Consider the following 27,716-nt stretch of genomic DNA (forward strand, 5'->3'; position numbering starts at 1 on the left):
GAATAAACTGTTTAAGAGCACTTAGAACACCACCTGGGGTGTGATAGATAAATACTATTCATAAAAAAAGCTATGTGTTGCTTTCATAATGCTTTTGTGTGTATGGGGCATAAAAGGTATCGGAAGATGATATTAGTGTATGGAAATTGGATTTTGCCTCAGTTTTTGAACTGGTAGCCAGAAAGTTTCTGAGTTCCTTCAATCTTTCATCTACTCTGTTTTCCCAAACCCCACTTCTTACAGCTACCAAACTGGTTGGCTGGACCTGCACCAGGGTCCTAGCCCAGGCCGTGACCCCTCGTCTGGGTCAGAGATGTTCTTTCTCTGATGGGATTCATGCAGTGAGTAGCACAAACTGATGCTGAGATTAAAACAGCAGAAACTTGATTCAGTGGCCAAAGAATGGAGAAGTAGGAATCTAGTTTGCAGATCATTTCTCAATCCAGTTTGAGTGGAGACACCAAATATATAGAAGGTTCAAGGTAAAAGGGAGGGAATTGGAAAGGGGGGGAGGAATATTTGTGAGTTATCCAAGGACAGCACTGGTTTATGGAATTCTCCAGGCCCAAATACTGGAATGGATAGCCATTCCATTCCCCAGGGGATCCTCCCAACCAAGGGATCGAACCCAGGTCTCCCACATTGCAGGCAGATTCTTTACCAGCTGAGCCACCTGACCTCCTGATCTGCCTCTTGAAAATTCTATATGCAGGTCAGGAAGCAAAGGTTAGAACTGGACACAGAACAACAGACTGGTTCCAAATAGGGAAAGGAGTATGTGAAGGCTGTATATTGTCACCCTGCTTATTTAACTTATATGCAGAGTACATCAAGAGAAGTACTGGGCTGGATGAAGCACAAGCTGGAATCAAGATTGCCGGAAGAAATATCAGTAACCTCAGATATGCAGATGATACCACCCTTATGGCAGAAAGTGAAGAGCTAAAGAGCCCCTTGATGAAAGTGAAAGAAGAGAGTGAAAAAGTTGGCTTAAAACTCAGCATTCAGAAAACTAAGATCATGGCATCTGGTCCCATCACTTCATGGCAAATAGATGGGGAAACAGTGACAGACTTTATTTTGGGGGGCTCCAAAATCACTGCAGATGGTGATTGAAGCCATGAAATTAAAAGATACTCCTTGGAAGAAAAGTTATGACCAACCTAGATAGCATATTAAAAAGCAGAGACATTACTTTGCCAACAAAGGTCTGTCTAGTCAAAGCTATGGTTTCTCCTGTGGTCATGTATGGATGTGAGAGTTGGACTATAAAGAAAGCTGAGCCCCGAAGAATTGAGGCTTTTGAACTACAGTGTTGGAGAAAACTCTTGAGAGTCCCTTGGACTGCAAGGAGATCCAACCAGTCATTCCTAATCTTCATTGGAAGGACTGATGTTGAAGCTATAACTCCAATACTTTTGCCACCTGATGCAAAGAACTGACTCATTGGAAAAGACCCTGATGCTGGGAAAGATTGAAGGCGGGAGGAGAAGGGGATGACAGAGGATGAAATGGTTGGATAGCATCACCAACTCAATGGACATGAGGTTGAGTAAACTCTAGGAGTTGATGATGGACAGGGAGGCCTGGTGTGCTGCAGTCCACAGGTTCACAGAGTTGGACACGACTGAGTGACAGAACTGAACTGATCCAAGGAAAAGGCTGTGGTTTGGATCTGGAGACCAATGCAACACCCCTTCTCAATCCATATGGGTGCTGGTGGGTGTGTCAGCATATACTAATATATTACAGTGAGCATATTACGAGACTCCAGGGCTAGTGGAAGTCACATATGTCACCATCTTGGGCCTAGGTGATTCTAAACAGTTCTTGTTTCTTCTCTTTGCAGCTTCCTTCTGAAACTTAGATAAGAGTAATCGGTCTCCATTTGAGGGAGGGGCAGGGCTGTAATTCTGGGGTAACAGCCTTGATAACATTACCAGTAAGCAACAGGATATTAAGGAGGCTTTCTGTAACTAAAGTGCCATTTTTTCCATTGAAATAAAATGCACATATAAAATTTATTATCTTAAACTTTTAAAATTGTGCAAATCAGTGATTTTTAGTATATTCATAAAGTTGTAGAGCCATCAACCACTATTTAATTCTAGAACATTCCCTCACCCCGAAAAGAAGGCACATTCTGATTGCCAGCTATTTTCTGTTCTCTCTCTCTGGTAACCATTAGTATATTCTCTGTCTCTATTAGTTTGCCTATTCTGGACACTGTGTAGAAATGGAAACATATATTGTGTGGTCTTTTGTGCCTGACTTCTTTCATTTAGCGTGTTTTTAAGGTTCATGACATAGCATATATGAGTACTTCATTCCTTTTTTATGATTAAATAATATTCCATTATTTGAATATACCACATCTTTATTCATTCATCAGTTGATAGACATATGAGTTGTTTTCACTGTTTGGAAGAAAAATGGCGGTATGAACATTTGAGTACAAGTTTTTATTTGAACACATGTTTTCAGTTCTCTTGGGTATATACATAGGAGTAGAAATGCTGGGTCATGCGATAACCCAAAGGTTAGCTTTTTTTTGAATTAATGTATTTATTTTTGGCTGGGTCTTCATTCCTCTGTGAGGGCTTCCTCCAGTCACAGGGCACGAGCTTCTCATCGTGGAGGCTTCTCTTGTTGCAGAGCACAGGCTCTAGGCCATGAAGGCTCAGTGGTTGCAGTGCCTGGCTTTAGTTGCCCCTCAGCATATGGAATCCTTCCAGACCAGGGATCACACTCGTGTCTCCTGCATTGGCAGGAGGATTCTGAACCACTGGACCATCAGAAAAGTCCGATGCTTAGCTAGGAACCACCAAACTGTTTTCCACAGCAGCTGCACTCTTTTTACTTTTCTATGAGCAGTGTATGTTAGGGTTCCAATTTCTCCACCAAAGTGACACGATCAGCACTTGGCTCCACATGTTACAGCTAATGCAGAATTATACAGCACAGCAGGTTTCATTGTAAAATCCTGTCCAGCAGTCTCCTGGCAGAGACAGTGTTTCTTTCTGGAACTAACCGATGGTTTCCAAAGTAATGTGATGCAAAGAGCTCCCTGGGCACATCCTTGGCCTGTGATGTTTTTTTCCCTAAGGGCAGTCTGCTGAGATGGTCAGGCTGCAGGATGGGTGATTCCAGCCTCAACCCATACAGGGTGCTGACAATCACCCTATGCTGGCCACCTCCAAACAAAGTAACTTCAGGCCTTTGGAGGCCCCACACAAGAGCCATTTTAGGAAAAAGTTGGCTCCTAAGATTGCTAAAACTTCTAGTCTCTAAAGAGTAAGTAAAGAGGATTCAAGGAAATGTAAAACATGCTTTAATATCTCATACCTAACTTTACTGAAGAATGTTGAAAAATGAATTTCCCATTTGGGGCTTTCAGCTGAAGCATCATTTCTCTTGCTATTTTATTACAGTATTCTCTTCACTTCCTCTGTAATTTATATAGATTTTTGTTTGCAATTTAAATTGAATCTCTTTAATTTTAATGAGGATATGAAATAGCATGATATGGCAATGATAATAACTTCCATCTCCAATATTACTGCCATATATACTCTTTAAAAATAAATTTCTTAGTCTGAAAAATCTAGGGCAATGTCATTTTTGTGCTGTACCTGCTTTGTCAACCTATGTGGTTATCTTTAAATGTCCCCAAACGTGAGAAGTCCCAAGAGTGATTTTTTTTTTAATGGTTGAAATGTATCTACTGAAAATGGGTTTTTTTAATTGGAACTTGCCACTTCTCCTACCACAGTAATGGGAGTTTACTGAATGGGAAGCAATTTCAGCCTTAAATGTGCTGATGTGTGTTTCTTAATCACTTTAATGAGTTTCATACAACTAGAAATGGAGTAGAATTTTCAGTGAAAGTATAATTAAATGGAAAAGTCATTTCCTATACTTGTAATTCCCACCTGATCATTTCTTTATTCACCTCCACAGAATATCTGCCTTACAGGCTTCTGTCATCAGTGTTAGTCAGTCAGTCATATCTGAATTTTTGCGTCCCCATGGATGTAGCCCACCAGGCTCCTCTGTCCATGCAATTTCCAGGCAAGAATACTGGAATGGGTTGCCATTTCCTTCTCCAGGGGATCTTCCTAACGCAGGGCTTGAACCCAGGTCTCCTGCATTGCAGGCAGGTTATTTTCTATCTGAGCCACCAAGGAATGTAGTGATATTTTAATACCCATTAACTTGCATAATTCACTCAGGTCATTAAAGCTGAAAACAACAAAAATACATAATAAGTTTTCCTACAAATCAAGTGCAGCAAGACAAAGTATAACTTCAAAACTGCAAGTTTTCTAAGTCTGATATGTTTATGACTTTTATCTGATTTTGCTTGAATTGCCAATGTCTTGCCTATATCCAGATCGGTATTTTAATTATGCCTTTTCAATCTGGCCTGCTTAAGACTGTTCTCAGGGACAACAGTAACATGAGTTAGTAAAAACTGTAAAAGATCTTTGGAAATGCTCGTGTTTGAATGATTTTGCTGAGAAGCAGTAAACAAGAAAGTTTTACCACTTTGCATTGTGATACCAACACATAAAAAAAGGCCACTGATTTTGTTTAATTTGTTCTAATTATCTAAATGTAGTTACTGACTCACTATTGAAATAGCTTTGTTTGTAAGTTTGGTATATTGCTTTTGAGAATCTAGCAGGCATTTTGGAAAGGTGGTACTTTTTTTTAAATTTTAAATGCGACACCACCGCTCGGCCTCAGGCACCTGAGGGACGACCTGGAGCGCTCCAGGGGCACCACCGAGGGTCACCACACGAGGCACGCTCACACACCCGCGTGGGGCGCGCAGCGCGGCGGCAGCGACACAGCCCTCCCCGCCACAGGGAGGCAGTTCAGTGTGCAAGTTGTTGACAGGCTCACTATGTGTTTAATATAGTCCAGTTGGATTTACTTAAATGCACATTGGAAAAAATAGTTTTAGGCTTGTCATTAGATAAGTAGTTTAAAGCCAAGTCAGTCTCAACTCGTTTTTTTTTTTTTTTTTTTTTTTGACCATGCCAAGAGGCATATCAGATCTTAGTTCCCCAGCCAGGGACTGAACCTGCACCTTCTGCAGTGGGAGTGTGGGGTCCTAACCACTGCACAGCTAGGGAAGTCCCACCTTTTTTTTTTTAAGTAATTTATTTATTTTTGGGTGCACTCAGTCTTTCTAGTTGCAGAGAGAGGGGGGCTACTCTCTAGTTGAGGAGCTTGGGCTTCTCTCTGTGGTGGCTTCCCTTGTGGAGCACGGACTTCAGGGTGCATGGGCTTCAGCAGTTGTGGCTCACAGGCTCAATAGTTGTGGCGTGGGGACTTCCTTGCTCTGCAGTATGTGGGATCTTCCCGGACCAGGAATCGAGCCCATGTACCCTGCATTGCAAGGCAGATTCTCAGCCACTGGATGAGGGAAGCCTCCTCCTTACGTTTTTAAATGCAAAGACTTTTCAACAGGATGGAGCTGGGGTGCAGACTTTCACTAGTGTAATTCCTGGGCCTCTTTACCTTAAAGATGGAGGTAACAGCCACTTTCTCTTTAGCAAGTCTACAGTAGGGTTTCCCCTTACACTGTGAGTAGATTTGTACTGGGTCACATTCTCTCTCCATAAGTACTGATGACTCACGTTATGTGAGATAGTCACTTAGTATCCCTGTGATCTGTTCTTCCTGAATGATTTTTCCTATCTTTCACATGTACAGTTCAGCTATCTTGGCAACTACTGGCTTGATAAAGCTGTACATTTAGTGATGTTAACAGAAGTGTGGGGTCTGTGTCCTGCTTAGGACTCATCTGGGCTGTAGTCTCTGTAAGACCATAAGACCTCTCCCAAATGAGATGCTAAATGGCAAGGAACTTTGTAAACTGTACTATAAACCTGTTCCAACATGAGGTTTTGGTTTTCTAAACAAATAAACCCTGAGAAAATCTCTTTCTGTATTTAGTCTTAATATTCATTGCCAGGTGTTTCTTGAAATACTTTCTTTCATTGCACAATGATATATTAAAAAGTATTTTCCATGTCTTGTATATTATGAATTACTAATCTTTTACTGTTTACTAATTTATTTCCAGTGCTGCTGTTTTACTATTCTAAATGCTAGATATAATCTCAAAGTTTTGTGGGTTCCTCAAAGTTAAACTGAAAAGAAACAGCCTTTCCAGACCAGGACTACGCTAACTTTCTTCATCTGGGCACTTCAGGGTCAGCTGGCATTTATTAAGGCAAGTTGGATTGAGGTTATTACACCACAGTGCTTCCCTAAGATTAGACTCCTCTAGGCCATGTGATTTAAGTAGTTTGAATACCTCAGTCATCTCTTTCTTTCCCTTATATTCCGTCTTTGAATAGATGTGTATTTAATGAAGGACAGAAAGGAAGTGGGAAAGAGGAGAGAATTATAATGGTTAGAAAATAACAGTGAAAAGATTATTTCGATTATACTTCTGAAGAGCTAGCTAGCAAGTTAAATATTTGAATCCACCTAAATCTGATAAAGTGGAAAATATAAAATCATCTCCAACACTGGAAGAGACAAAAGGATAAGACCGAATCTAGGTTTAGGGACTGACAGACTTAGCAAAGCTTGTATTTAAATCACCAGAATGTATGAGACTGAAGCACTACCTACTGTGCTAACAAGGCACCTTAAATCACCAAAATTTAGAGCCATGTACATAGGTTTTCAAATGTTTGCTGAGTAACAAAGGAAAAAAAAACATGCAGGCGGATTCTTTATTTCCCCCTGAAGTTCTTTCTTTTCTTTCTTTTTGGCTGCATCGGGTCTTAGTTGCAGCATGCAGGATCTTCTGTTTTGGCACACGGGCTTATGGGATCAAACCTGTTTCCCTTGCATTGGAAGGCAGATTCTTAGCCACTAGACCACCAGGGAAATCCGCCCCTGCCGCCCACCCCCCACCAATTTCTCTGTGTAAAAAAGAAGACACAATATTCAAGTTATGGAATGTAAATCTTTTATTAAACAGTTGTCTTTCCACAGTAGTAAAGCTTTGGCACATACAGTATAAAAAATAATCACCAACCATAATTAGACCAAATTCCTCTTATCAACTGCATACTAAGTGTCTTCAATACAATTTTTTTCCATATAAAAATACTGGGAAAAATTGATAAATAACAGGTAAGAAAAAGATATTTCTAGGCAATTACTAGAATCATTTGGAAAAAGTGAGTACTGTGGCTGTTCTGAATACCACAGTAAAAAGGACATGCTGTTCCTACAATATTGCGGGCCAGACAGTTAAGTGGAAGCAGAAGTGTTCAAGTAACTTTCCTACTTAAAATCTTGGTAATATCATTTCAAGACATTTTGTATCTTGGTTGATGCATGTGCTTCCCTATGGATCCCAATCCAAATCACAAGTTAGAATCACTTCATTTAAAATACTGAGCGGCATCATCCAATATTTTGGAGAATAGATAACCTACTGCTCCCATGTATGAGAAAAGTCTCAAAACACTCCCAGGGTGATGCTCGGAGAAGCTGTGAGTTGAGCTGAAGCTGGAGAAGTTACTCCAGAGCAAAGGGCTTAAGAAAGAAACACACTAACATGGGGTCTGCTAACACCACTCCAGTTTGGATGGACCTTGGCAGAGATCCACGCTTGTTTCTCTGGGTTGGAAATATTACTCTCGGGAATCTTCTGTGTCAGCCTGTACATCCAAAGGCATGAAGCACTCAATTGGGCAGTTGACATTCTGTAAAAATAGAAGAGAGAAGAAAAAATCAACAGCAAATACTGTAAAGCCTACAGAAGAAAAAAGGGGAAGGGTGGCTTCTCTGACAATTACTTATAGATGGGAGAATACTTCTAGCTTTAAGCACTTAGCTATACACTGGGCAACAGGAGATGCTAAGAGAATCCACATTGTGTTATAAGATACAAGTTTTTAAAAATGTTCATTCAGAAGAAAGGTACCTATAAAAAGAGACTGCCTACTATGTGCCCAATCGCCTTCTAAGGAGAAACATGCAGGGCACTAATGTACTTACAGTGTTTGTTCTCTGGTGGTATCTCTGAGAATACTGGTTGTAGGAGTGGGCAGTGGAGCCTTCGTTACCCGGTTCAGCCCCTGGTCTGCGGCAGTTGTCACAACGCCAGCCCTGAGAGAGCAAAGGCATTAAGTTAGAAGAGGTTTAGGATGACACAAGAACATCGCAATTTAGTGCTTGTGTCGAAGAATTGCAGCGCTCAAGCTGGCAGAATACACGCAGTTAACCATAAAGGAAGCACTGATGATGATTTCATGCATTTATAACTCAGAGAATACATTCTGGCTGGTTTCTCACCATTGTACAACTGCCTTTGTTTATGCTTTTCCTTTTTCCTGAAATGTCCCATAAACTCCCATGTATGCTAGGTCGCTTCAGTCGTGTCTGGCTCTTTGCGGCCCTATGGACTACAGCCGCCAGGCTCCTCTGTCCATGGGATTCTCCAGGCAAGAATACTGGAGAGAACTGCCATGTCCTTCTCCAGGGGATCTTCCCAACCCGGAGGTCGAATCCGTGTCTCCCAAGTCTCCTGGCGCTGGTAGGTGGGTTCTTTACCACTAGCACCACCTGGGAACCATCTGGCAAGGCTCATTCCACTCCTGACTTTCTTAATAAGCTTTCTACACTAGATGAAGGGAGAGGTTTTCCTAGAATCCTAGGGCATTTAAAAAGGACATAAGATCACTTGGACAGACACCGTTATTTCACATGTAAGGGTAAAGAGATCCAGAGAAATGACTGGCTGTGAGGAGCCTGAAAATCACACAGTGACCTGCCACCCAGCTGGGTAAATACCAGTCATGGTCTTTCACTGGGAGGTCCTGGGACTTTCCAGTCAAGTGAGCCTCCTTTTGCCCTAAATTAACCTGAGTTGGGCCTTTTTTTCTTATGACCCGAACAAACCTAAATAATACGATCACTTTCTTTTTTATATTGCCAGTTAAATATTTCAGACATATTTCTCCATTTAAAAGCATATTCCCATAATACATTACCGAGACAATACAGGTAAATACATATTATAGAATCAACGAATCTTGCTTTCATATAAATGATGTAATAATACCTACTCCTGTCTCTAGTGTTTCATTTAGCACTTTGCTTTAGAACAGGTGTCACACATGAAAGATTTTATGTGCATAAATCAAGAGGCAGAGAGTCTAAAGTGAGACCAAAACTGACTGTGTAACAAATTCACTTACCCATTTATTCACTGAGCCCATGACTAGAAATGAAATTCACTTACCCATTTATTCACTGAGCACATGACTAGAAATGACTAGGTTCTGTGATCTTTATACGTGTTAAAGAGAGACCAAGACGTCCCCCCCTACCCAACTACAAGTGGTGGGATAAGATCAGAGTAGCTTCTGGGGCTGCCCTCAGCCAGACTCCTGATGAACCTTCCCTGCTGCCAGTTTAATTTTCCTAAAAAAAAAAAAAACACCCCATCTTCCATCACATTCCCTTTCTTCTTGGGTACCTGCAACTGGCCAATACCAAAGGCATCAACTGCTGAGTCCTACCCAGGAGTGTGAGCATGTTCTTAAGGTACCAGAATTTGAAAAAGCTGTTGGGGAGGGTATGTTTTCATTAAAAATAAAAGAATTTTATGTTCCGTTGCTTTTATGTAAGTTACAAAGGCATTTTATTTTGAGATTTCAAAGATGAGAGGAAAGAACAGGACTCTTGTTATTACTGAAGTAAGACACAGATTAGAAATGGTTGAGAAGTAAGTGGCCCCCACTTCTTCCCATTTAATGTCTTACCACTGACAACAGGCAGAGGGTGATTTCCCCAGAACCCACCTGTGCCAGCTCCTTGCCATCCCAGGAGGTGTGCTCTCTCTGCTTCCCTGCTGCCTCGACCACAATTTGCTCATCCTAAAGCCCAGCCAGTTCATGATTCTCTTTTCCACCAAAACTTGCCTGCTGACATCAGCCTACCTGGGAGCTGGATTTGTCAGACCCACTCAGAACCTGACTTACTCAGCACCTGACTTACTCAGCCTGACTTGCAGTGTATGCTAATTTAATGCCTCCAACTGTATTGTTAAGATCCAGGACCATCTTTCACTCTTTTTATTTGTCCCATATTCCTGAGCACACCACCAGACCTATGGTAGGCATCTATCTGGGATTAAGAGAGGATATAAAGAAGTGATATTTTCTAATATCTGGGTATTACTCAGAATATTTAACAGCAGTGTCACGGGGCACCTGCCCATCAGAATGCAGCAGGAGGCCTAGTGCTCCCCAAACATTTAACACTTTAGTTGCTGAAGAATGGAGGCAGTCTGAGAATAGAAGGTGTGGGGGAGAGGCTGAGGTTGCCAAGAAAGGGGAGAACTGGAAAGGGGTATGCAGTAGTCTTACGTGCCAACAGGAAATGGGTACCCATAGGAAGTGTAACTCTTACTAATCATTAGCACAGAAGCCTCCCCCCTTATCTAAATAGCAGGGAGCCTGGACTATCTGGTCTTACCCGCTGGCCTCCAAAGCATGTGCAGGAGCAAATGGCACCAAGATATTCCTTCTGCCACTGTTCTCCCACGTGGTAAGTCTTCCCATCGTCATAGCACGTGGCCTCATCTACACAGACACACAAGTCAGAAGTGTTTACAAGACCGGTAACAATAATACAGACTTGATCCCTCTGTGAGGGTGGGTTCTGTTTCTTTCCTAAGTTTGTATCATCACAGCCCACCTTCCACGTGTTAATAGGAATCATCCGTACAAGAGGTACTGCTGTACAGATCTTAGGGAAGTATTTCCAAAGACCAGATATAATGAACTAGAAAAAGTTCAATGCCAAGACAGAGATCATATTTCAAAAGTTGAATCCAAAGACTTGTAAAGCTTTCTTGTAACATTTCACTGCAGATTATAGTCAAAATACTCAGGTCGGAGAAGTGCTAAAGTGCCCTACAGTAACATTAAATCATGGCTCATTTTTGAAGCCTGTCTCTGCTTTCCCAAATCAGAAAATTAACAAACCCACTGTTCACTCCTCAAGAAGATCTAAAGTCAGTCATTTCCAGGGATGAGAGTTACAGCTTAGTAATGAAAAGCGGGAGTGTTCAATAGGCACTAAAGATGATCTGTGGCAACGTACGAGGATCACACTTGAATTCTCCTTTTCCATTTCCAAGACACGTGCAGCTCATCATCTGGCCATTCTCCCCCTGACGATCCCACTTCTCTCCAATCTTGTAGTTCACTCCGTTGTCATGGCACCATTCTGGGGGGTGGGGAAAATCAGAGGCAAGGAGTTATTGGCATTTCTGACTCACACGATGCTGAGTGAAATGGGACATGCCCCCGGATTTTCAAAGCCCAGTATCTGGAAGGAGTAGTAAGGAAAGTTGAAGGTCACGATTCCTCTGACAAGCCACTTTTTTGGTTGGATTTTACAATTATTATCTTTGCAGCTTAGCATTTTCTCAGACATTTTAAGAACCAATTTATTGCATCATAATCATTTCACAAGAATAGACAATGACCTTCATTTGACTCCTCCCTATTAAGATTTAACATTAGGAAGGCTAAACTAGGATTTGAGTAGATTTTTAGGAATAGATCATAGATGAAAAGTCACTTTCACAGAGATCCTGGGTACAAAGTTCGGTTAACCAAAAAACAAAGATCAGTTGGCTTCTTGTAAATATGAAAAGTGAAAGAATAAGCCTAAATATCAAAATAAAAACAAAAATAATGATAAATCAATGGTTGTCATTCTTACAAGTAAACTGGTTCCAAGGAATATCTAAAATTCACAGTTATATATTCTTTAACTTCTATACATAAAAGATAACTTTTTAATCTTCAAAGTTTATACTAAAAACAAACTTCAGAAGTTTGTATAACATACATGACTTCTATTTTATCAACAAATCAGTCATTCCTAAAACTTTAAAAATATTATTCAATAATTATGACATCAAGGAAAAAACTATGTAAGTTGAGCCAAAGAATCACATAAATCCGCTTATAGCTCTGCTCTCATAACTGCGCCTAAGTACTTACATAGGTAATAAATACATAGACTTAAAAACAATTCAGTTTCAGAAATTAAAAACCACCTAATTGATACCAAGTGTTAAAACTTCCAACTCCTAAACAGCAGTACAACACTTATACTGCTCTTTCCATTTTCAAACGGTCAAGCATAGTAGAAGATCTGCATTGAAAAAATCAGTTTTTATATTTGTTTGAATTAAACCATTTCAAATACATAAGTAAAATCCTCTGAAAATCTTTAAAAAGTCTATTACGTTGTATTTTTCTGAATACAATTTTTGTATATGTATGTAGGAGGCTTGTTATAAGGCATAATGGTTAACACCTATAAAAATAAACCAGTTTTCAATAATAATCACATCTCCTAAAAACAAAGACATAAATGCTAATACTAAATCTCAAAGCATGATAAGCAATTCCTAGAATTATTTTAACTAAAACATAATTTAAAATATTAAAATCTCTTTTAATTAAAAATATTTTTCAACTGAAGTTGATTCTTGACTATCTACAAATGGATCACCTTTACTCTCTAGATTACTTGGCAAGGTTTAAGCTATCCAGTGTGTGTATGTGTGTGTATGATATCTGTGTATGGGAGACGTGGAAGAGTTAAGTGTGTTTATATACTATGATATGTGTATATCTGGTTTGAACTGAAACAGAGTGTTTGTGAGTATAAATGTTCATCTCTTACCATGCTAAACACCAAAGATTAAAAGAGATTTGAGGTTTCTTTGTGTCTCTGCTACTCTTCATTAGACTTGACTCATTAAACCTGACTTTATTCATTTAACAAGAAAACTTTAAAAATCATATTACCATTGCAAATTAATGTTTAATAGTCATTGAAATACAATCTTTGAGATGAAGCCATATTCAACAAGTAAAATTTCCCATCATTTTTATATGATGCAAAATGTTACTTTGAGTCAAGCAATCTCCCTTCATTTGCTTCATGTTTGGAAGAGCCTTGTCTGCCAAACATGCTTCCTGGCACCCTGTGCGATTGCATGGAACTGCAAGAGATGGACAAAGCAAGCTACTCACTAGATGAATCGCATCTGAAATGACCACTGCCAAAGCCTAAGCACTGGCACGAGAGTTTAAAGCCAGAATCAGACAATCGCTCCCACTCCTCTCCAACGGCATAATGGGAGACCGTGTAGGGGTCGAAGCAGGAGTCATCTGTGGGCTGACTCAGGCCCTGGTCAACTGCGTGAAGAAAGAGAGAAGGGAAGACATTTTATTATAGCTTTGGACCATAAGAAGAAAACCAGATTATCGTATATGATGACTATTCTAAACCCAAAATCCCAGTAGCATTAAGAAGCACTCATGTTTCCATCAGTGAATCAGCTCCTCTAATGAACAATGCTTAGATTGTGCTGGTGAACACTTGCCACAGCCTCTTAAAAGGAGCCCATCTTCATTTTTGCCCTCAGTTCTAAAAACAAAAAAACCACATCATTTCTGGTAAATATAATTCATAGAACATGGAACAGATCGTGAGGCAGTTAAGGACTTCATGGGGTGCAAAGGCTGGAAATTCCTCTCCATCAGTATCTGAGTGACCTTAAGCTTGTGAGGATAATAATAAAAATACTTCCTCCTGCTGAGGATCTTGTGAAGATCACATGTGATCAGGAATTCCAGGTATTGGCCTATTGCCAACACTTAGAACATTCTCACCAAATAAAGAGTAATTATTAGAGGTCGCCTTTTGCTTTTAATGCAAAAGTCATAGCAATTTTATATACCATTAAAATGTAACCACATAAATGTGATACTCACTTTCACTGAATGTTTTGCATAATGCAAAAAGCCTAGATTTTGTACATTATTGTCATAATGGTCAGACTGCTTTACTTTATCAATAAACCCAACTGTTCCAAGTAAGAGGAGGTAGTGGAATATCAGTGACTTAGGAATCACTAATGGAATCTCTTCATGTTGTCTAAGATCTGGTCTTTTATGTTTTGTGAAAGCTGATTTTAAAATAATCTATACAAATAAAGCATGCTTCAATTCAGTCTCTAAAAATTAAATAAACTAACTTCTGTGATTTTGAATCCCACTGCGTACATTTCTTCTCACAGTGCAAAAATAAAAAAACTCAAAAGCAATAATATTTGAAGTGCCTAATATTTTGAAAGGGATCAGACTGGAAGAAAATAAGAGTTTTGTCAAAACTAAGACATCTGAAACATCTCAGAGCTGGGAGAACCTGGTTAGAATGCAGAATATTGCTGTTGGTAATGAGTCGGAAGGAAAACTGGAAGGAATTTAAACTGCTAGGAGGGTTTCAATAACCCTCCTAAAAATAACCAGGAGTAAAGTTTTGGAGATGGAATCTTTTTAAAAAATGATGAGGAAAAAGCACAAAGTCCTTTGTGCTCTTGAAAATTCCTTTCACATGGCATTCTACTAGCAAAACCACACAAAGCAAAGGTGCACATTAAATGGATATATAACTCAATAAGCATAAAATGATCCACCCCCCCCCCAAAAAAAAAAACTCAACTGCAATTCATAGGAGTTTCTATGTAAAAGAACACAGTCATCTGTAAAATGAGAAAGAAGGCTGAGGTTGAGGTTAAGTATCTGGCCATAGAAATAAAACCTATCACTGGGCGGATAGAATTTAGCACTCCCTGTTAATAGGGAATAGAGAACTCTCCGGTGGGAAGATTCACGGTTCTGATTATTCTCTATTTCATGTTTCTGGTGAATCTGTAGCTGTTGCAGTTTGAAAAGCCAGCTGATACACTACTGGTTTAAAAGGACTTTCTAGGGAATTCCCCAGTGGTCCAGTAGTTAGGCCTTGGCACTTTCACTGCCGTGGCCTGGGTTCAATCCCTGGTCAGGGAACTAAGATCCTGCAAGCCACAAGGCATGGCCAAAAAACAAAAACAAACAAATATCCAGGTGCTATAAAGAAGAGTCAATGACCATTTAAACTCTATTGCAGTTTTGGGCTTCTATAGTCTTGAAATATGGGCTAGAATCTGCCTGCCAACACATGAGATGCAGGTTCAACCAATCCCTGAGTCAGGGCCCCTGGTGGAGGAAATGGCCGCCCACTGGAGTATTCTTGCCTGGGAAATCCCATGGACAGAGGAGCTTGATGGACTACAGTCCATGGGGTCACTAAGAGTGAGAAACAGGTGAGCGACCAAGCATATACATACAATCATGAAATAATGTGGGAATAAGGTAGCATTTTACATCAGGAAAAAAACCCAGCAGGCACTGATATATGCAGATAAGGAATTTCCTTTACAGGTAATCACCAGGACTTCCCTGGTGGCTCAGATGGTAAAGAATCTGCCTGCAATATGAGAGACCTGGGTCCCAGGTTCAGTCCCTGGGTTGGGAAGATTCCCTGGAGAGGGGAATGGCAACCCACTCCAGTACGCTTGCCTGGTGAATTCCATGGACAGAGGAGCCAGGTGGGCTATAGCCCATGGACTTGCAAAGAGTCAGACATGACTGAAGCAAGTAACCCTTTCACCTTCAATCCTTTCAGTACTTAAACATGACTCAGGAGCAGCAACCTAGTAAGATGAAGAGGGTCTGGGAACAGAGAACTGGAGACTTGTGTCCTGTATCACACCTGGCTGGAACTCAGAGTGTTGGACTAAACAATACTTGAAGTCCCTTCCAGGCCTATCACCACATCATGTTTGAGACTCTCTTTCTTATTCTTATGTATTTTCAAACATACTAGGATACTTTGAGGGAAAAAGGATGGAATTTAAAGTTGCTCATTTTCTTCATGGAATTATTTCCCAAAGTCAAAAGACAAAAAGAGGAAAAGAACAGTCACTTGAAGAAGCATCACTGGGCTGGTCCACAGTGTGCCCCAATAACCCGGACATTCACATACCAGAATTGCCCACGGTGACCACCTCCTCTCGAACCTTCTGCCTCTGCTGGCCTTTTACTGCCTCCACTATGATGTTGTAGGTGGCCCCCCTGGTAAGGCCCGTCAAGGTGGCACTGGCAGAGGTTCCAGGAACTCGGAACTGCAATGATTAGCACATCCAAAGTGGGGGACAAAGTGTTACAGTGAGGAATTGACACGACTTCCTCTGTTCTTTTCTCAATAACTCCTACTGTGTAACCAAGCAAAGGGAGACAAATAAAAACAGAGAGTGCAAAGGTCCCAACTAACCAAGGAGAGAAATGGAATTTAAGTGAGGGGTCGTTTCTGCCTGCCAGATTTTCCTGCCCCAAATCTACCCTGCGTGCTCCATAGTTACCAGGAACCCTCACTAATTCTAGAGACAGCCTCCTCTTCGTTCTACTTTAGTTGCAAGTCTGGGCAAGCCCAGTGGCAGCCCTGGCCATCCCCCCTCACATAAAAGGGGGACACTGTGCTCTCTGGGAGACATTCATCCTACCCAAGTGGCATTTGACTCCAACATGGGGTCCTTCAAACGCTTTGTCTGAGGGGCAAATCCTCAAACTCCTATTTCTAAGTTCAAAAGTCTTCAGTTTTTAAAATTCTGCCACTTTCTAAAACTAAGAAAACAGTAAAAACTGATATCAGCAAAACATGAGAAATTTTAGTCAGCGAATCAATCACTTATAGGCACAGCTTCAGCCGAAGTCTTTCTCCTTTGACATATGGTAGAAAATGGGATTTGATTCTTCAAAGGACAAATCATAATGATGGCATTTGAGCCCTTCCTAAACAAAAGTCAATTCAGGCAGGATCTCTCTCTCTCTTCTAAGATCATTTCTTTGTCTATATTACTGTGGAACCTCAAACAATTGAGAGTAACAGAAGTGATTTTATTCTCTCCACTAGACAAAAGCTAATGACACTCTCTGGTACATCTCTTAAAGTAGAGTCATCTTGAGATTAAAAAAAAAAAAAATCAGGACTTAAAGGGATAACTGTATACATATAGCTGATTCACTTTGCTGTACAGCAGAAACTAATACAACACTGTATAGCAATTAAACTCCAATCAAAACAATATCAAGACTTAATCACATTTCTAAGAGGTCCTAGAAGTAGGGTCATTGGACACCAGAGCTGGTCATTTCAGTAGCCTAGCTTACTTTTTCCCCAAGTGTCCCAGAAGTAAAAGGAAGCATGAGCTACCTGTAAGGGTTCTTCATCAACGCCAACTGGATGACATGAAATGATATACTCAGAGCTTTCCTGGAATGGGGTCCATGAGATGGTTGTCTGAGAGAGAGCTTCTTGTCCTGTAGAAGCATTTGGATTGAGTCCCACCGCATGAGGGTAGAGATGATGGTCTACGTCTCCCCTGGGGACATGGCCAATTTGGATCTCCTCATTTACATTCGGCGGATACGGTCTTGGCCTATGCCTTACAGGGGTGGCCGTTGTGGGCGGTGTGGTTCGCCTAAAACCATGCTCCTCAAAGATCATTTGTTGCCCAAGACTGGGCTGCTGACCGGAAGTGCCGGGAAGCTGAATACCGTTTCCAGTGTCATACCCAGGGTTGGTGATGAAAGGGGTCTTTTGAACTGTGGAGGGAACATCCAAGATCTCTGGTCCGTGAAGATTGGGGTGTGGAAGGGTTACCAGCTGGGGGAGCTCATCTAGCCAAGAGAGGTTAGAGCCAAAAAAGCAAAGCGTGTTAAGCTCCCAGAAGTAGCCTCAGGAAGTCATTATCAATTCAGGCAACAACGACTATTTTACAATCTGATCAAAGCTCCTAAAAAATTAGCAGTTCTTAAATCACAAAACACTTTTTTTCCCCCAGAAAGAAATCTTTATGATTTTTCTCAAAGTTTTCTTTATAGTTTAGAAGGAAAAAAAGTGTTAGTATGAATTTATCATACAAAGCTTTGAAACGCTAAGCCACATAAAAGCTGCCTCTGCTCGAATTAAGCCTAATGGAACTGAAATATGCAGGCTTTTTTCCCCTCTTTCTCACTTGAGAATCATGTTATAATGACTAGAATCTAGACTAATTATATCAGCATCTGAAGTATGAGAATATCAGAGGTTTGGTGCAGTAGTTTTTCATCGTCTGAAATGTTTAGAATAGGTTAAAGCACATAACATAAAATTCATTTAAAAATTCTATCAGCATAAATAAAGCATTTTCTTCATAAACTGAAATTGGATAAAAAGTAAGACATTATTTAGTTCAAGCCTCAGAAATCAAATAGTAAATAAAGACAAATGAGAAAGAGTTTTCTCTTCCCTCCCCACTTTTTATAAAAACACTTTTAACTCCAAAAGAATATACAGACAAACAGCAATGATCGAAACTTGGCTTTTACATTCTAATATCTGGTTTGAACTTTCTAAAGATGAATAAAAGGTCTTTATATTGACTGGCTAGGAAAAAAATGAAACTGAACTCTGCAGATGGTCAGGTCATTCTCGCTATCAAAAAGCACAACATACATGCTAGGCTGTTAGAGAAAAAAAAGTTCCATGAGAAATACATCAAAACCTGGAGCATTTTTGCACTGCAAGATACATCGTCTGTAATTAGTTTTGTCATGGCCAGCTCCCCATTACCCAGAAGGTGCTTGTTACCTGTCTTTTTCCTCCCAATCAAAGGCTCACTCTTCTGATTGTTCTTGAGGGCAATGACTTGGATTGTGTACTCTGTTCCTGGTTCCAGACCTGATGGAAGGACAAATCATCACATTACATCTGTGGGCTCAGCTCATCAAATGGAAGTTGATCTCTGAAGCAAGCATCCTCTCTTCAGCTGGTTGCTGGCCTCTTGAAAGGCAATGGAGACTTTGCTTTGCTTCTGTAAACACTCAAATACTCTGTATACAATGGGCACTTAGCAAATTAATTATCTTCCTATCAAATCTGACACCCGAATAAGCACTTTAACTTCTCTGGGGTATACTTTTAACATGTTGTCTCATCTGCTCTTTGAATTCAAGAAAACCTATCAGCATTGTACACTGCCAGCGAAATACACATTTAGGAGCGATCAGTGCAGACTGCATACATGAATCTACTTAGTGCCTAGGCCAGACCACTCTCAGTGGCAGGATCAATGAAAAGTCAGACTACAGAACGTGCTCTGCAGGAAAGAAAGATCACTCTTTGTGTGGTCCTGGCAGGAAGTATCCAAATCAACACCTTCCATATCTGATTCTGTTTTCCTAACTCCAAAGTTTCTAAAAAAGCAGTGTCTCCTGGTACCTGTGTGTTCTATAGGATATTTTAAGTCAAGATGACACCCTATACACATATAGTTTTAATTTCTTAGACAAAAATGATACCAGAGGCCTATGATCTCTTATTCCCACCCCAAGCACACTCTCCAGTATGAGAATCAATTTGCCTCGAGACCTATCCTGGGAAACTGGATAATGAAAGCCATGAGAGGTGGCACTCTGGCAAATCTTCCAGCTTATCTTTCTTTAGGTTGCTGAGTAAGAGAACAGTATTAGCATTTGGTAGTTTGCGTTGAAAAATGTCTTTTTCTAGGAAGAACTGATATGTGTTTGGCAAACATACAGGAAATAAAAGGATTCCAGAATATGACAGTACTGAAGTTATTGCATTTTCATGAATTCATGACTTCTGAGATGTATTGTGCTTAACAGCTCCTGTGTAGACAATGCCCTCTGAAGTGATCAGAAATGGGCTTCTTGATCTGATGGTAGAGCACCAAAGACACAGTTGCAGTCTGCTAAGCACTTTGTGTGTCCCAAAGAGTAAAAAGGAAAATGGTAGAATGGATGCAGCAATACCAGTAATAGTAGCTTCTGTGACACCGGGGCGGGGCCGAGGGACCACTTCTCTAGGAGGGGACCCAGGCTTCTCATACTTGATGATGTAACCAGTAATCCTGGCACGGGGTGGCTGCCATGATACCAGCAGGGAGTTGGGTGTGGTGGCCAAGAAACGCAGGTTGGATGGTGCATCAATGGCTAAAAGAAAACAAAATTAGGTCTCTTTAAGAAAATGAATAACCATTTATCCATTTTCCTAGCCTTTAAAAGTGGACTTGAGAGGATCTAAGAATTCTACAAACTGTAAAAATGATTCACTGTGATCTTAATACAGAAGTATCAACCTCATTTTTGTTGCTCAGGTCCACATGACTGATCACACATACATATAAAGGGACATTTCTTCAGTAGAAAGTGTAGTTACCAGTGGAGGCATCGATGACCACAGGGGAGCTCCGGGCATTATCATTCAAGGTGTACAAGTGAATCTTGTAGTCAGTACCAGGTTGTAAACCTGAAATTGGTAAAGAGATGATTTTTATCTGATCTCCATTTACTAGGAAAATTTTCAAACTCATCTGTGATTTTCATGATTCCTCCTATCGTTGCCTATTTATAGAAACCACTAAAGTGGTTCAAATTGAATAAATTAGAGCATGGTATGGGTGCTAACTGTCCATGAGAAATATATCTCAAAAGAAAGGCACTGATGCACACAAAGACACTTCCTAAAATAAATTTTAAAATACAAAAATGCTGTGTTAAAAGTGGCCATTTTGGTGATAAATAGGGGTGAGGACCTATTATCTGTGTTTTAATCTGATGGTCACTGGTTGGTAACTGAGATCAGAACTTTAAATCTCAAAAAGTTCTAAACTGACCCAGATAGTAAACATTCTCTGACAACAACTTCGATCTCTGTGAAATAGTACTGTTTCCTTTTTAAATTTAAGTTTGCTTTAAAATCTACATAAATGTTAAGAACTATACATTCTTTCTGAGTTTCTTTTGGATGTCAAACATTATGTTTGTTTTTTTTTTTCCATAAGAAAGGGTTCATTGGTGAAAGATCAAATTTGTTGAATGGGACTTATGCCATTTCTCTGGCAAACATTAGCAAAACCAGGCATTTGCAGGACAAAATTTTTGATCACAGGATGGAAACAGGTTGTAAACAATAGAGCTGGGTTATCATAAAACACTGAAGATAAATTTAATCAGTGTAAGTGGTAGAAAAACTAATAAGCTAATTTATGTTGTGAATTGCAGTTAACAGATGTGGTCAGAAGAGTGGGTTCTCAGACCTGTGATGGTGTAACTTCTGACATCTGGCCTGATGGTTCTCTGAATTGGAGTCTGGCCGTTTGCTGGGATAGCATCAACTTGGAAGCCGGTGATCGTCTCAGTCTTCGTTCTCCAGCTAATGGTAATGGTGGTCTCGGTAGCATCTGTCACCCGGGCCCTTCTTGGAGGGCTGATATCTGCATGGGGTGATAGCCACAGATGAGTATTAGTGCCTGCCTGGCTCATATAGTTAAGGTTTTGATATTAAATTATTTTTTATATACCAAATATATCCATTTTTATATATTACTAATAATGTGTAGATTTTCTTCTGTGGCCACCAGAGAGAAAAGCTGCCAGTAATCAGGAAAAAAGAAAATATTCCCCTCGTGTATCTTTTTTTTTTTTGAGAAATGAAAAGCTTTACAGATATGGCCAGTGTTTTTCAGGGCTGGCTTTAGGTATCTATAAATACCTCAGCAAGTGTTAAAATTATTGTTATCACAATATAAAATACATGTAGTAACATAAGGAAGGCATATAAATTATATATGTGTGTATATAATATATTAATAATATATTGCTAGTATTTTGTCATTCTTATAAGGATTCATATTTTTTCTCAACAGGTATGATGCCATCCCTGTTTTGTAGATCATAAAACTTTGACATTTTATTTGATTTCTGAAAGAGAATAACTGTGGGTTATTGATATGGCAGAAAACTAGAATCTGGGCCACCATCGTCTAATGCTTACTACACTGTTAAAGATACAACAGAAGCCAGCGTGCCCTCCCCAACCTTCACTCTATGAAAACAAATTCTAACCAGTAGAACATAACCTAAGTGTAAGTCCTAGTTCACTGCACTAACACTATCACACCATGAAGTGATTCTATATATGTGCCAGTACACCACTTTCTGGAGAGGGCCACAGAAGTAACTCAAAAAGATAGGCAAGCCAATCAATTTCCAAACCGGGAGTCATTCCATTGTTAACTTAGTGATCTAGAAAGCATTTGTCATTCTTTAATTTTTGTTTATAAAGAAAGTTAATCAACACTAAAAAGTTTGATTACTCACTCTCCAGAGTTGTAATGACTCCCTGAGCTGGTCTGCTTGTCAAAGTGTCCTTAAGAGCATAGACACTCACTTCATATTTGGTGGCAACCTAGAAAGAAGGGCATGGTAAGCTTCAGCAATGAGCTATTCTGAAGCCTGGGAATTTTCACTCTAGCATTCAAAAAAAATGCAATGGTTAGAAAAGAAAAAGACAAAGCTAGCGAAAACCACAGAACTGTACATTCTTAGCTTAATTTGCAGATGATCAACAACATATTTAACTACATGAATTTAAAAATGTATTTAGGGTTAAGCTCAAGTAAGCTATAATTTAGATATTTCCACTCAGCTGACACAAAATGAGGAAAATGCTATTAGCCTGTTTTCTCTTTTGTGACTTGAAAGGTGCAAATCATGAATTTGTCTGATCATAGAGAGGAAGAGAATAGTCTTATCTCTGAACCCTCTTTCTGTAGTTTCTCCTAAAATTGGCCTTATGTTAAGAAGTACACTAGTTTCCTAGGTACCTGGCTAGCTCTTTGCATGTACCTCTAGAGGTTAAAAAATGACTTCAGGAAGGTGGTATTAGGCTGCATTGGTAAAAATTGGAGAATATTTCTTGCAAGGGTAATAACACTCAGAAAAGCCATAAATAAAATGGATTTATGCATTCAGCCTATGGCTATCTAAATTGCTCCCCCCATTACACACACACACAATATTTTAAAATAAATAGAATACATGTAAGAGCTATGCAACATCCAGTGCTCCTCATAAAATCCTGTCCCTATGAGTCATCTGGAAAAGCTACATTCTACTTGACACAAAATTATGACAAAATTAATCTGACAGCAAAGAACACAGATTTCTTATGACATTTTATTTCCACCACTGTCAACTGTGTAAGAGATGACCTACTTCTTTACTCCAGTGAAAAACAGACACTTCTTACCATGAGTCCTGACACAACCACAGATGAGCTATCGGGAGCAAGGTTGATTTCTTTCATTGGTCCGGTCTTCTCCTTCGGGGTCACCCGCACTCGATACCCAGTGAGCTGAACGTTGGGTGCCGTCCACTGGGCGGTCAGGCTGGTTGGTGTCACCTGAGTGAACTTCAGGTTGGTTGGTGCAGGAATGGCTGTTGGGATGGTTATCGATTAGAGTTTATCTCATGTAAATGGGGGAAGGGGGGAAATAAAGTGAATTCCAATGAGTACATAGGCTGTGCTTGTTTGGTATGGTAGGTACCCTAGTCAAGCAAAGATTCAGTATAGAAAAGTACAAAAGGGGATGCAAAATGAAGAAAAGGCTTGCTGAAAAATGAAGTGCTTTTTAATCCAGCAATGCTCAGGATCACTGAAAACATCTGGGTAAATGCCAACAGTCTAAGAGAATTTAGGTTTTAGTAGCTTGGTTTTTTTTTTTTTTTTTCTTTCCCTTAACGAATTAAAAAAAAAAGTCACATTGGTTTATTGACCATTAGGATTGATTTTCCATTTCTAAGGGAAGATGAGCAGCAGCCCCTTTCTGACAAAAATTATCTTTGTGCAGAAAACCATTTCACAGAGTATTCCATTCCAAAGATAGAATTATGTTTTTATTCCCTTTATTTGGACCCCATGGAAGATATCACTGCTAAATCTGAAGTATTCTCCGTGGTGCAGCATAGGAAGAAAATTGGCTCACAACAAAAGCAGAGAGGAGAAGCAGAGAGCAATAATACAGATTGTCACCTCCAGGTTTTATGCTGTCACAACGGGACATCTTTAGCATTCCACGCTGCTTCAGAGACAAAGCACAAGAAGATAAGGCATGGTGGAAAGCATCTGCCCTACCAACTCTTTCCTATGCATCTGATTCTTAGGCCATTGAGCAAAATTATACACTGAGCATGTGATCTCTAACCAGAGAAGGAAGGGCTCACCCATGTTTTCTCAGAATCCTGCTACTATGAAATGGCTCCGTTTGAGTTCCTTTCTGAGAGTAGGCTCTAAGATGCCAGATTTCTTTCTTTTATACACAGTGAGCATAACCACAGGGAGACAAGAAATAATCGACAATTTTCATGTTAACTTCAAATGTCTTGCTTTATGGCCTTGGTAGTAAGCCAAGCCACTCCAAAATTTCCTATTATTAGAATTTCTCTATGTCACCTACACTTCACTGCTTATTACTGTTCTCCTTTAAAGAGGGGCTTTCTTAATAGAGAGGCTGTGTTTCTGGGTACCCCCTTACATTGGAATCAATAGCCTGATAAAAGTGTAATGCACTCAGCAGGGCATAAAGCCACTGCTCCCACGAGCACCTAGTGGTGCGATGAACGATATACCTGTGGACTGGGTTCCAATCAGGGGCTGGCTCTCCATATCATCGTGCAAGGCAACCACACTGACTGTGTACTCAGAACCTGGCCTGAGGCCTTGCAGCTCTGCAGTCTCTTCTTCACCATCAGGTGCAGGGAATAGCTCATGGATTCCATCCTCAGGGCTCGAGTAGGTCACCCTGTACCTGGAAACTTGCCCCTGTGGGCTTTCCCAAGCAATTTTGATGGAATTGACATCCACATCAGTGAATGCCAGTCCTTTAGGGCGATCAATGTCTGTTAGGCAAATTAATGGTAAGAGGTTATGTGAAAAGCAAGTTGTGAAATAAGCATTTTGATAACATGCAAAGCAGTTCTACAGATACCATTTTTTCTTTGATGAATTAAATTCCAATTAACCCACTATTAAACAGAAAATTACTTGACCCTTGCTTAAGGCTTTTTGGTTCAGAAAATACTTAATGTCGCATCACTTACTAAAACATAAGCGTACGTGAGATGCGAAGATACCCTGCAAAATGTCCCCAAACGAGGATTTATTTATATACATTTTAGGATATTCTACCAAGATTTGTTTTGGCAATGTGATGTTAGTCTCACAGACCTGGATTTTTTTTATACTTGGAAGTGGTAAAGTTGATTTTAAATGTTAGATTCAGATTGTTATAATCTTTAACTCCCTCCCCCACCCACTGAGTATTTAAATTAAATGTTGGTCCAGCCACACAAATGCTCCAAACATAATAGCTTCATGTGGCAAACTTCAATCAACTTTACCATCCAGCTGTCGAAAAGGAGGCGCAAGCACAACATTTTATAGATTTGCTATAGGCTAATAAGATTTTGCTGAGGCCATCTGAGCAAAAGCAATTCAAAGCATAGCACAGCTAACTATGGTAGTTCCCCAACTTCTTTCCCTGTGTGTTCATCACTGAGAAGGAAAAATGTTTCAATGGGCTCAGCTCAAGATACAAACTACGTATCCAGACACCTCAGAACAAAGTGTGACTCTGAACATGGAAAACAGACACTGGTTACGTACTGGTTACCGCTGTCTGAACCAGAGGCTGACTCTCTCCGTTTTGATTCTGAGCATAGACACTGACCACATACTCCACTGTGGGCTGCAAGCCTTCAATTGTCATTTCTGTTTGATCTGCAAAGGGAGTGAAAAGCAAATGCACCTTCTACGTCATTCACTATGACAACCAAGGACTTTCAGAATTCGGTAATAAATGTGCAGTGGCCAGGAATTTTCATGTGCGGAATTATCATGAAAATATCAGAGGACTCACACATGGATTTCCTCTTGGACAAACATGTTCATTGCTAATACAAATTACCATATTGGAGTGAAGTACACCAAAGGATAAACTCTAAAATTGAATATGATGGGGCCAACAATGAATGATGCTGCTCTTGAAAAAATGAAAACTAACTGGACTTTAAGATATCACCTGAGGATCCTAATTTAACAATTGTTTTATATGAAAACAGAAACAAGAGCTAAAAGAATCTTTAAAAGTCAGCTAGGCCCATCTGTCTCTTCTTAGTGTGCATGATACACAAAATCACCAAGATGAATCTAGTAATTTAAGATGTGCACACCAAACACTACTACACATATAAAAACAGAAATGCACTCCCCCTAAAACTTCTACTGTATAGGGAGTTGGTAACAACTTTGAGCCCTGAATTCACAAATGAGGAAACTCGGACTATATAGTACTCAGAGCCAGCTGGTCATTTATTTACAAAAACATATCATGTGGTCCTACTGTTTATCCTGATGTTGTGAGAGGTTGGCTCTCCTTACCTGGACCTACAGTTTTCGTTTTCGATGGTCCTGGGCCATTTTTAGGAGCAGTGGTCACTCTGTAACCAGTAACAGGGGAACTTGAAGGCAGCCACCTGACACTGATGCTGTTGTCTTGGACATCAGTCACTTGCATCTGGGATGGTTTGTCAATTTCTACAAATAAAAACCAAGAGAAACCAATGAAGCCCCAGCTCCTAGGGACAAGACTAAACTACTCTTTGTCTCCAGTTCTGGTATAGACAGAATAATTTCTTACTACTACTACTGACTCTTAGATGTTTTTTTGAAGATGCAGAGAGAACTTTTGAGAGCTGGTGCTTGGATCTTGATAAATTGCCTATTTTCAATATGACTGTTTCATTCACAAAGAAATTATATTTCCTATAGAGGCTCGTCTCCTTATCTTATCAGCTCATCCACTCATTCATTAACAAATATTTACTGCATCCTCTGTGCCTGTCTGTATTACAGGCACATGAAACACAGCAATCAACAAAACAGACAAAAATCCCTGCCCTTGGGGTGCTTCTTATATATCTGGCTCAAAACTCTGTAGCTGTTGCTTCATCTTTTTACAAAAGAAAATCAGTTCCACAATGAGGAAAATACTTTGGGAGAACACTGTAAAAACTTTTTGAGTAAACGAGCCTGGGTCATCCGAGAGGAAGATAAGTACCTGTCCGGTAATTGATGGAAACGGGCTTGCTGCTTGCTGGGCTGTCCCCACGGCCGGTGACAGCATAGACAGTGATGGTGTAGTCCACTCCAGGTTTAAGACCACTGATGGTAGCTGTAGACTTGCTCCCAGGCACGGTGAAGTCCTGGACAGGGCTACTCCCTCCTGTTTGAAACGGGGTTAGTTAAAAGTGTGAGGGACTGACAGACACTTGGGGATTGCTGAGTTGCTGAATTAACATACTGAGAGCAGCATGTAAGTTACGCCTTTGCTTATTCACTTTTAAAGAGTGCTATTAACAGATCCTGAACAGAAAAGTATATTTATTTATGTATGTAGTAAGCTTTGAGTGTGTAAAAATTGAGAGAAAAATTGCAGTTAAAATGCTATTTTAACCTTGCAGCTTTAACATGTGGTAGGTTAAAATTAGAAGGAGAAAGAAGGTAAGTCCTCAACTCAAGACTGCCCATATTGGGCTTCCCTGGTGGCTCAGTGGTTTAAAAAAAAAAAAAAATCTGCCTGCCAAGGCCGGAAACGTGGGTTCGATCCCTGAACCCACATCCCTGGAAAAATCCCACATGCCATGGGCCACATGCCGTGAACCACAGCTTCTGAGCCTGTGCTCTAGGGCTTGCACTCTTCAACAAGAGAAGCCATTGCGATGAGAAGCCCGTGTACCACAACTGGAAAAAGGCCTGTGCAGCAACAAAGGCCCAGCATAGCCACAGTTTCACATGCTGGGGTCCTTTTCCAAAATCTTAATGGAATACATTCATGTTAAATAAAATCTTGA

The 27,716-nt window shown here is 40.2% G+C and overlaps 1 protein-coding gene across 12 annotated transcripts in view; it reads right to left on the bottom strand.

The window, feature by feature from the left end:
* Positions 1-6,983: 6,983 nt before the first annotated feature.
* Positions 6,984-27,716, bottom strand: part of FN1 (fibronectin 1) — a 69,265-nt gene continuing 48,532 nt past the window's right edge. For 2 of the 12 annotated variants that reach the window (XM_027965156.3, XM_012145621.5), the window contains 17 exons: positions 26,924-27,088; positions 26,245-26,400; positions 25,471-25,584; positions 24,435-24,704; positions 23,056-23,243; positions 22,125-22,212; positions 21,062-21,238; positions 20,182-20,271; positions 19,776-19,955; positions 18,592-18,681; positions 17,173-17,279; positions 15,946-16,084; positions 13,107-13,271; positions 11,152-11,277; positions 10,522-10,628; positions 8,038-8,148; positions 6,984-7,742 (listed from right to left, as the gene is read on the bottom strand). In XM_027965156.3, the coding sequence (XP_027820957.1) occupies positions 7,671-7,742; positions 8,038-8,148; positions 10,522-10,628; positions 11,152-11,277; positions 13,107-13,271; positions 15,946-16,084; positions 17,173-17,279; positions 18,592-18,681; positions 19,776-19,955; positions 20,182-20,271; positions 21,062-21,238; positions 22,125-22,212; positions 23,056-23,243; positions 24,435-24,704; positions 25,471-25,584; positions 26,245-26,400; positions 26,924-27,088 (2,345 nt within the window). In that variant the 3' untranslated portion in view covers positions 6,984-7,670. Of the gene's footprint in view, positions 7,743-8,037; positions 8,149-10,521; positions 10,629-11,151; positions 11,278-13,106; positions 13,272-15,945; positions 16,085-17,172; positions 17,640-18,591; positions 18,682-19,775; positions 19,956-20,181; positions 20,272-21,061; positions 21,239-22,124; positions 22,213-23,055; positions 23,244-24,434; positions 24,705-25,470; positions 25,585-26,244; positions 26,401-26,923; positions 27,089-27,716 lie in introns of all 12 variants that reach the window. The other 10 variants (XM_012145613.5, XM_012145577.5, XM_004004906.6 and 7 more) reach the window with 5 other exon arrangements.

This window comes from Ovis aries, chromosome 2 (genome assembly GCF_016772045.2).
Source record: "Ovis aries strain OAR_USU_Benz2616 breed Rambouillet chromosome 2, ARS-UI_Ramb_v3.0, whole genome shotgun sequence".
Classification (NCBI taxonomy): domain Eukaryota; kingdom Metazoa; phylum Chordata; class Mammalia; order Artiodactyla; family Bovidae; genus Ovis; species Ovis aries.